This window comes from Egretta garzetta, unplaced genomic scaffold (assembly GCF_000687185.1).
Source record: "Egretta garzetta isolate BGI_Z169 unplaced genomic scaffold, ASM68718v1 scaffold120, whole genome shotgun sequence".
Classification (NCBI taxonomy): Eukaryota; Metazoa; Chordata; class Aves; order Pelecaniformes; family Ardeidae; genus Egretta; species Egretta garzetta.
In genome coordinates this window covers 28,717-38,587 of record NW_009258270.1, presented here as the reverse complement: position 1 = coordinate 38,587, position 9,871 = coordinate 28,717, and the positions used below count along the sequence as shown (strand labels likewise).

The 9,871-nt window shown below is 41.5% G+C and overlaps 1 protein-coding gene across 3 annotated transcripts in view; it reads left to right on the top strand.

The window, feature by feature from the left end:
* Positions 1–9,871, top strand: part of HEATR6 (HEAT repeat containing 6) — a 21,486-nt gene that overhangs the window by 7,168 nt on the left and 4,447 nt on the right. For all 3 annotated transcript variants that reach the window (XM_035889602.1, XM_009633891.2, XM_035889605.1), the window contains 11 exons: positions 1,392–1,506; positions 1,768–1,869; positions 2,325–2,462; positions 3,587–3,873; positions 4,244–4,421; positions 4,735–4,941; positions 5,472–5,571; positions 5,811–6,169; positions 7,093–7,215; positions 7,785–7,871; positions 8,887–9,021. In XM_035889602.1, coding sequence (XP_035745495.1) covers positions 1,392–1,506; positions 1,768–1,869; positions 2,325–2,462; positions 3,587–3,873; positions 4,244–4,421; positions 4,735–4,941; positions 5,472–5,571; positions 5,811–6,169; positions 7,093–7,215; positions 7,785–7,871; positions 8,887–9,021 — 1,831 coding nt within the window. The remainder of the gene's footprint in view (positions 1–1,391; positions 1,507–1,767; positions 1,870–2,324; positions 2,463–3,586; positions 3,874–4,243; positions 4,422–4,734; positions 4,942–5,471; positions 5,572–5,810; positions 6,170–7,092; positions 7,216–7,784; positions 7,872–8,886; positions 9,022–9,871) is intronic.

The window sequence follows — 9,871 nt, the reverse complement described above, 5'->3', positions numbered from 1 at the left end:
TCCCTACGGTGATTCATTGGGTTAATTTTGCATAAAAATCGTCAGCTACCAGTTTGTATAGTGATTGTCAGTTATTCTTTTGCAATTCATCCATTTTTCCATTCCACGTGTAAATACGCCGATGTCACAGCAACATTGAATCTTTATTTGCTGCTATATGAGAAGAATTTTGACTACCCAGACTCTGTGGGCAAGCAAACAATTAATAAAAGCACTCAATATTTGGACTTGTTGCAAAGATTTTTTTGGGAGCAGATGGCTTGGTTTTTAAAAAGAACAAACAAACACAAAAGTTTGGAATTTCAGCACTTATAGATGAAGTCTGAAGAACTAAATGTAAATAAATGCAACATCTGGTGGTTTGGGGCATGATGATTTTTCTGTGTGGGGAGTTGGGATTGTTTAGCCTGGAGAAGGGAAGGCTCGGCGAGGATCTTATGGATGTGTATAAATAGGTGGTGATGGGGACTGAAGGTGACAGAGCCAGCCCATTCTCAGTGGTGCCCAGTGAAAGGACAAAAGGCAGTGGGCACAAACTGAAACAGAGGAAATTCTGATTAAACATGAGAGGGGGGAAAAAAAAAACAACCAAGGATTATTGAACACTGGAACCAGTTGCCCAGAGAGGGCATGGAGTCTCCATCCTTGGAGATAATTAAAACTTGACTAGATACAGTCCTAGGCAACCTGCCCTGGTTGCCGCTACTTCAAGCAAGGGGGTTGGACCAGGTCATCTCCAGAGGTCCCTTCCAACCTCAACTGTTCTCTGACTTTAATTTCAGGAAAAGCTCTTGCAATATTAGAGTTTTCCTGTGAGTATTATCAAACCTGTGTTGATGGCTTGAAGTAATTAAATGCGTTGGAACCAGGTGCTTAGGAATCTATTACAAAATAATTTGTTTAATGACTCTAAATCCACCGCAACAATGGCCAGCTCTTACTAAATGATACTCAAGGTAGCAAGATGAAGTGATGCAGTTGCCCTCTCTCCTCTCACAGTAAGTCAAGTGGATATGAAAATGTTTCAGCACATTAAAGTTGCCCAGACAAAAGTCATTCTAGATCCCTTTCAATGCCAAATTTTGCCTAAAAAGCATTTATAAGCATGACAGCTTGTTAAGTTGTGCTTGGAGAGTCATTGTAATTGCAAAGGTGGCCACAGAAGCAGAGCCTACTCAGTGTGTGGGCACACTATGGTTGTACTAGCTCTTTCTGCAGAAGGTTTCCTTTTGTTCTTTACAGTGGTAGAGCTGATCCCTTTGAAAGAGCCATCCATCCACCTGGGGCCGTGCTCTTCAGTCTAGCAGAGGCCTCTGATCTCACTTTGTGTAACTTTATAACGTGGTGGGACAGACTGTGAACCAACCATTTGTCTCCTGCCTTAATTTTAGTGTGCCCGGCCAGCCATACTTGGATGAGCCCTATAGAAATGTCTGTTTTCAAACTTTCCTAAGTGTTCTGCAGTCTTCAAAAGCCTCTGATGTAGATGACATCACTTTCTGCATGGTAAGTGCAAGTCTATTTGTCTTGAATACTCTTAATTAAGGGATTGTGCTGCTGGAATATTGGAATTTGGAATATATAAAATTTGGAATATTGTCAACTGAGATTTTGCTTAAATAGTCAGTTTTATTTTTTTTTAATAAACATAAGTAACTGTCCCAGTAATTATGTTGAGCAAGACTGTAATTGCCTAGAAGGTCACTTGAAAGATGCAAACCTTCAATGTTTTGGGAAGGAAAAGTAATTCTGTGCTTTGGCTTTCAGTTACTGCAAAATGCACTGAAAGGTATCCAGTCACTTCTGAATGGTGGGAAGATGAAACTAATGCAAACTGACCAAATTGGAGCTCTTCTTGCAGTATTAAAGGTAAATACTGAAATCCACCTTGAGAAAGAGGCAGAGGCCGGAAGGTGCATGTTCCGGATGCTTGGTAAGTGGGAAACAGGAGGAGAAGATGAGAAAGGGGGAGCAGAGAAGCCTGAGCGTGGGGGAAATGTAGCGTGAGATGCAAAGAAAAGGACATTAAGTTTCTCTCACAGCATCTTAACTGCACTTCCCTCAAAAGAATGTGGGAGAAAGATGGGAGGGTCATGGGGTTTGGTTTGGTTTTTTGGTTTTTTTTTTTTTGGACCTACTTAAAATCCTTCTAGAGGCAGTTGAATTTCAGATGTGGTGTAGCTGTTACGTAGCATGGGGAGAGGCAAGACCTGGAGGAAGGATCACAAGCCCAATCAAAAATTGATGAACACCCGAGTAAATGCAAGGTAAATCTTTGTGCATGAAAAAGGAAAAGTATGCTAATGTTTTTGTTCCTGTTCTAGAAATGTATGTTTCATGGACTGCCAGGACTGAGTATAGAAATGCCTGCAGCCTTGTACCCAGCTCCGTTACCTCAGTATGATAAAAGGTCGCCCGTCAAACAGGAACAATTGGAAACAGCCACCTTAAAGCAGACAGGGGTAAGCTGAAACGACACCGATTCTGCTGCGTGCTCGCTGTGTGCATGTTGTGGTTGTACGTTGCGGTTGTACGTTACCTGATGTGATGTTAGGGGCTAACAGGCTCTTTGTCTTCTGAGCGTGTGATACATTTCACATTCTTTGCTTTAAGGGTGTTGATCATAAATCTCTGCACCGAGTAAAATCGCTTTGTAAACTCAGATGATGAGAACAAACGGCTCTGCAGAGATTGGTTTTCCTGACTTAAGCTGTGTGCATCAGTTATTCATCTATAGCCAAGAATTCTTGGCCTGCAGACATGGGATTGGTGCGTGCAGACTGGCCAAAGACTTTATTTTATAAGTTACATTTTCTCTCCTAACACTTGCACAATTGCTTGACTCTTCCTTGGGGCAGTCAAGTTCATCTAGAGACTGATTTCCTCACCCTCCCCCATCTGTTCTGCTTAATCCTTCTACAGGTTATTTTTTAACCCTGTAAACATTTTGGATTACCGATTGTTCAAAAGACATTAGAGAAAATGAAGTTGTATAGTCGTATTGACTTGTTTCTTTTTAATATTAAATACCTACTGTAAATCTAAAAGAGCTGCAGAAGTATTTACTGTTCCTCTTCTTTAATAATTTCTGTGTGAAATGCGATTTTTAACTAAAAGTTTTCTTGGAAATTTTTTGCTTTACTGATGAAGAGGCCAAAGCTTAATTTTTGAGGCTATTCAGATATAAACTGTTGCCACTGATAAGCAGAGTTAGTAAACTCTCAGATACTGAAGAAGTGACTGTTTCCATGTGTACAGTATTGCACATACATATAATTGCACTTATGTGCAGTAATGTTGCATCAGAAGAATGCTAAATAGCTGTGATAACTCTTGGTTAAACTAAATCTCATCTAAAAACTCATTTAGAAATGTGTATAATTTGATGTGGATGTACTATACGGAGCGCATGATTTATTATATTAAACTCTGCTTTTATTCTGGATTAGCAATTAGTTTTGTTTTCAGATGAGACCTTTTTCCCTTAGTAAATGATTTACAACTATAAAAGTGTTTGCACGTCTTTCTAGATATTATTTCAAAAGGTTAAAAAAAAAAAAAAATCTATTTTTTTGTCTTAAAACAGAACCGAAGAAAAAAATCCAAAGGGAAACAGAAGAAGGGAGAGTTTGGGGAAGAAGGAAGAGAAGATTTGGCTGAAAATGAATCTGCCCTTGGAGCCGACATGCTGAAATTACGCTTGGGGGATGTGCAGAACAGTCCTTATTCGGGTCCTCGGAGTCATGCGTCCGACGTTGCGTACGTGCCTGCTGGAAAGGATCACTCGTCTTCACATTGTGCTAGTTGGAAAAGAATCAGCAGCAGTGAGTCGGAATATTCTGATGCTGAAGGTGGAATGCAGAGCAAAATGAGGTGATTGTTGTTCACGTGAAGCATGGTAGCAGAGTGTACTGGTGTACTGTTGTTCATAACAATTTAAGGCTGTGTATCGGGTGAAAGCATACCTTTTGTTTCTGCAGACTCTTACACTTCCACGGGATCCTAGCGCTTTGTTCTTAATCAAAACTGTTGAGGAAATCACTTTTCCATTTGATTTATGTGGTGATACAAGAAAATTGGAGGGCAGTAATTTGTATTGGTTTGAAAGTAAATTTGTTCTTTCTCTTCCTGTTCTCGGTCTAAAAAATGTCATCTCATAGCTAGCCACTAATATATGTGAAAGAGGTTAAGTCCATTGCTTTTCACTGCTGCTGTTTCATTAATCTTTTTGTTTGTTTTTAAGATCTTATCAGGCCAATGTTCGTCAAGGGGCTCTAGCATGTTTCCTCTCTGCTATAAAATCAATAGAAAAAAGAGTTCTTTATGGCTACTGGTCAGCGTTTGTTCCTGATGCACCTGGTATTGGCAGCCCGCAGTCAGTGTCCTTGATGACCATTGCTTTAAAGGACCCTTCTCCAAAGGTGAGGCAGTTCTGAGCAGAAAAAACACTGTATTTTTTCCATATTAATCTTAAGAGTTGTCTTCTCTGGCCTTCAGTACATGCTTTGGCTACTGTATCTGTACTGCTTGGTCACTGTACCGCAAGAAATAAAAAGAGGATGTGTTGATTAAAGAAACAAAGGATTGGTTGTATTGCTTAAAGTTATGAGAAAAAGATAGTTGGAGTTGAATTTTCTCTTGCTGGAGAATTATGCTTTCCTAAGTTTAAAAATTTCTCCGTCAGCTTGGAGGAGGTGTTTAAAAGTGGGTAACAGAAACGTTTTATCATTTCAGACCCGTGCCTGTGCTCTTCAAGTTCTCTCAGCCATCCTGGAAGGTTCTAAGCAGTTTCTTTCTGTTGCTGAAGATGCTAATGATCACAAGAGAGCTTTTACTCCCTTCTCTGTAACTATGGCTTCTAGCATCCGGGAGCTGCACCGCTGCCTGCTGCTAGCCCTGGTGGCAGAATCCTCTTCTCAAACGCTGACACAAATAGTCAAGGTAACTGTATTGTAAATATTTCAAATGCTGCCCAAGAGATGATACCGGTCTCTAGATTAAATCTTGAAGAAAGATTGAGGACTAAGGTGGTGGCGGGAAATAGACTGTTGTTGTCTCACAAGGCTTCGTTAATGGAGTCTTCCTATGGAGTCCTAAGGTTTCTTTTCAGCACAGTTCTCTTGTTGCTGCATTTCTTTTGTGTAGTCTTTTTGGAGCTGAATGAACCTATGAAATGATTCTGAAGACTCACATTGGCTTTAAAATTGGAATCCAAATTGGCAAAAAAAAGCTTTCCGTGGGCTGTTGAAATTCTTTGGTCTTTATGCCAGGTCACACTAGTTACAACTTGGCCCCTAAGAGCAAGTGTTTAACCAGTTTTCAAACAGCAGATAATTGGGGCATTTGTTTTCAGGTGCCCTCAGATAATTAGCTGTCTAAATGACTTAAATTGCAAATGTAAAACCAAATCTGTTGGAGGCCAGGCTGACATTGTAACCACTACTCCATGTATGTTCTTTTGTGTGTTTCAGTGCCTTGCAAATTTGGTTTCAAATGCACCATACAGCCGTTTAAAACCTGGGTTGCTGACAAGAGTTTGGAACCAGATAAAGCCATACGTTTGTCATAAAGGTTTGCATTCTGTTTGTCTGGAGCCTCTTTGTATATGCTATATCTTAATTCAGCATTGGTTATTACAAACAGTTGTGGATTTACCGCTCGTGTTTCATAAACACATAAATGTATGTATTGCTATTGAATGATATGTTATGAACTGTCTTGTCTGGAAACTGCTGAAGAAGGATGCTGATGTGTCAGTGAGATGCTAACGGACTGGCTTTTTCTTCCCCCTGCCCTGTTCTTTCTTGCAGATGTTAACGTTCGAGTTTCTAGTCTCACATTATTAGGGGCTATAGTATCTGTCCAAGCACCTTTACCAGAGGTGCAGTTACTTTTGCAACAGCCTGGTTCTTCAGGGCTAAATAATAGTGGTAGCACAACCCCTCACCGTTTTAATTCTTCTGAGCAGTGGAGAAAAGCACTCCGCTCAGAAGGGGAGCCTCCAGATAATCCAGCAGGATGTACGTCTTCAGAACCATGCTGGCTTCTCCGTCTCTGCGTTTCCATCATCGTTCTGCCCAGAGAGGATTCCTGTTCTGACAGCGATGCTAACTTTCCATCGTTTTCCAGCGTTTATGAACCATGTCCCCTTCGACTGGAATCCTTACAGGTGGGCTCAACCAGCTAGCTTGTAAAATGAACAGCTTGGTACAATATCAGATTAGCTCATGGCAGCCGAGCCTTCCTTGTGGGTTGCCTTAGCTCCTAGCTCTTTCAGTGAGATGTAGGCTAAAGCGTTTGCTAGTGCCGCGTGTCTGAGCTGCTGCAGCTGAAAGAGCAGCAACGTTTTGATTCTGTGCCTGTGGCCACAGCGTAATTGTCCCATAGTAAACCTGCTTGCAGTAAGTTCATCTGCCTGTGATTTTTGTTACCTTCATTATTTTTAAATATTTGTTTGTGTGTGTGTTGGCATCTGGTGAAGGCTGTGAGTATTCCCCATGCAAACTCCTCTGTACAGAACCTAAATTAAAGTTTTGCTAGAAAACAGTGGGGAAGAACCTCGCAGTCAGAGAACAGCCTGCAAGGAAGTATGGAGTGATGCTGGTACGACTGAAGGAGTACTTGTCAGTGTTGAGACTTGGCCTTGTTTTAATTCATGTAACCGTAGAAAATAGTAAGATTTTGTAACCTGCATCCCAAGGAGTCTCACTCTTTTTCTGGAACAATGAATATTTGCTAAATCCAGCTTCACAGAATGCAGCAGCGGTATTACAGGAAATACAGAATGCTCTTACAGGCACTCTTGTGTAGTTTTTTAGCTACAGGAGACCTCACTTATAGTAAATAATTCATTGTGTTGCTACCCGATAGCGCTTGTGTGGCCCTTTTTTGAACAAGATAATGGAATAGGGAGGTTTCGAATTAGCTGTAGTATTCTAGAAGTTGTGCTGCAAGGTGTATCTGTTACATCAGAGTTCAGTATATGGTCCCAGTGTTGATTAGCCCATTAACATCCTCTCTGCGTGTATTTGGGGTGTTTTGGTTTAAGAGAAGGAAAAAACGCTGACTGGAATTTCTTTTGTTTGTGTTTAGGTGTTGGCTCTTCTTGTGAAAGGCTATTTCTCTATGGCTCAGAGCTATTTCCTAGAACTTGGAGAAGTGGCTTGCAGATGCATGGAAGAAATGGATCCATCCATTCAGCTTCATGGAGCCAAAGTAAGAGCATGAGGAAATATCAGCATTTTTTTACCAAGTCAATTTTATCTATTAGTGTGCTTTGCAAATACAGACGAGTAGTGATGAATATTCACAGCGTCTTTGTGTGTTTGATGTAGCACACCGTAAAGAGCTGGGGCCTGGGAAATGCAGTGCCCTGACACTTTGAGAAACGCACCTTCTGCTTCCAATCTTGAATTCTTAGCAGAATTTTGTTGGTCTGCTGAGTCACCAGGAAGCTTGGGAAATGCAAGGACTATAACGCTGGCCCTTCACTGATTTGGCATCAGCTGGTGCAGGAACCGTATTCTGTCACCCAAGGGAAAGCTCAGAGAGATTTCCTCTTTCCTTGACAACTTGTTATGCTGTTGTAGCCGGTGACTTCATGTAAGAAAGGCTTTTTCTCTAATTTCTTCACTAGCAGGTACAGAATAGGGTCCAAAACAATACTGGATCTTTTATTTTTGTTCCTTGGATAAGTAAGTATAGTCCTAGGTAAAGGTTGCTATAGTTCCGTGGTACTTGAGTCATCCCTGATAAAGACCAAGTTGCTTTTTGTTTCCTTGCAGCTTCTGGAGGAGCTGGGCACAGGCGTGCTACAGCAGTACAAACCTGATTCAACCGTTGCCCCTGATCAGAGAGTACCTGTCAGTGTGGTAAGTGCGTGGGCTCCCTCTGAGGTTCCACTTCACTGAGCTTCCTTTCTTGAACTCTCTGCAGCTACTGGCATGGATACAGATAAATCGATTGCAGGAAAACAGAAAGGGACCTGCAGCTTTATAGGTGCTGACATCTACAGTTTTTGTAGACTTCCTGCATTATTTTGCCATTTGTTTTAGTGGGCATATGTGTTGGTTTTGAGGTTTGGGTTTGGTTTTTTTTTTCCCCCTTTTACATGATATTAATGGTGCCTCTCTGCCTTTCTTCATCCTTCCTCCTCCTGCCTGTTCTAAGTCAGAAAGCTGGAAGAATGGTGCAGATTTTGCATGCGTCATTACTGCTGCATTAGGCCTAGACATACACTTACAGAGTTTTGATTAATTTGTGTTGTTACAAGAGCCAGCCTACGTGTTCTGGCTGCTCACAAGTGCAGAGAGAGTGGCCAGAACCGTAATATATATGATTTCAGAAAAAATTCATTGTTTGAGGCTGTTTGTTGGATAAGTTTGTGGAAGCTGAGGAACTGGCATTCTAGTAGTAACATAGGCCTGTTTAGGTCTTGCTTCTGTGAACACAAAGCAATTTTAAAAACTTCTTTGGTTTAGGCTAAGTTTTGAGCCAGTCACCAGCGATCCTACAATAGGAAATGTGTCCGGTAGCACTGGGTTCCTCCTAGTTGATGTGAATGCAAATTGTCAGGCAAATGAAAATACCCAGCTGTGTGGATTCAAGAATAATTCTACCTAATACAATCTAATCTGAGCGTATGTGGCCTTGAGAAGGAAACAGTACTCGGCGAATAACTGCTTGATAGCAGCACTAAAATGTCTTTCAAATGTTTCTGAATGCAAAGTGTTTTAGGCTTCCATGCAGTTGTGATCACTTCCGTGTGTGATTATGCTACCTGCTGTAAGCATGGCTTAAAGATGATCATAGAAAAAGACAATCTATGACAGAACTTAGGCATAATTGCTGAGTTTAAGTAGGTAAACGTGGCTGCTTCTTCTGTAGGTTGTAACTTTCTGGACTATGATGTTAAATGGCCCTTTGCCGGGCACTCTTCAGAACTCTCCACACGCGACTCTTCAGACAAGCGCCTGTGATGCCCTGTCCTCAATCTTGCCAGAAGCTTTCAGCAGTCTGCAGGTAAGAGAGCACTCCCTTAAGTGTGGCTATCGAGGCTTTGTTCTTGTCTACCAGATTACAGTAGTGTAAAGCAGGGTAGAGGAAGCTTCCAGATTTTTTTTTTTTTTTTAACATTCTGAACAAGTTGTGATTATTGAAGACTGGAAAAGGCAGTGTTGGGAGTAATTAGTCTGTCAAAACAATTAAACTGTAGGTCACAGAGGCTGTTTGGCCCTGCTGTGAATACTCAGTCTTAGCAATGATGCACGGGAGATGGAGGACAAGAATTTCATTGCGTGAGGGAGGGGTGAAGGGTTGTTACTTTGCTGGTTAAGTGTTTGAAGAGACAGCTGAGCTGACAGCCATGGACCAACGTTGTTCACCAATTTGCATGCACGTTTTTTCTTTTGGCTGGCTTTTAAAACACTGAACTGCAGTGATTGCCCTGGCAGAAGCAAACAAATGTGTTGGCTTTGCTCTCCTTTTGCAACATGAAATATGCTTTTAAACATGAAAGCCTTGGCAGCGTATCACCGCCGCATTGTGCAGTTCCTTTTATGTCACTGTGCCCTTCTCGATGGGGAGTACTCTGCCAGATTTCATTTGCCCAAGAATTGCTAGTACAGCAGTATCTCTGGAATTCTCCATCTGGTTTCTCCAAGTACAGCATGTGCTTCATCACTCTGTACTTTGATCCCATGCACTCTCTTGTCCCTGTGGCCACGTGGGGTCAAGTCAGTGCCCACTCTGACCCTTTGCTCTGATGAAACAAAGATCTTTGTCATGGGTTGGTAAACTGACAATCTGTCCAGAATGAACTTAATCTGCCTGGCTGTCCTTGTTAATGAAGGGGAAAGAGGGAAGTAAGAGG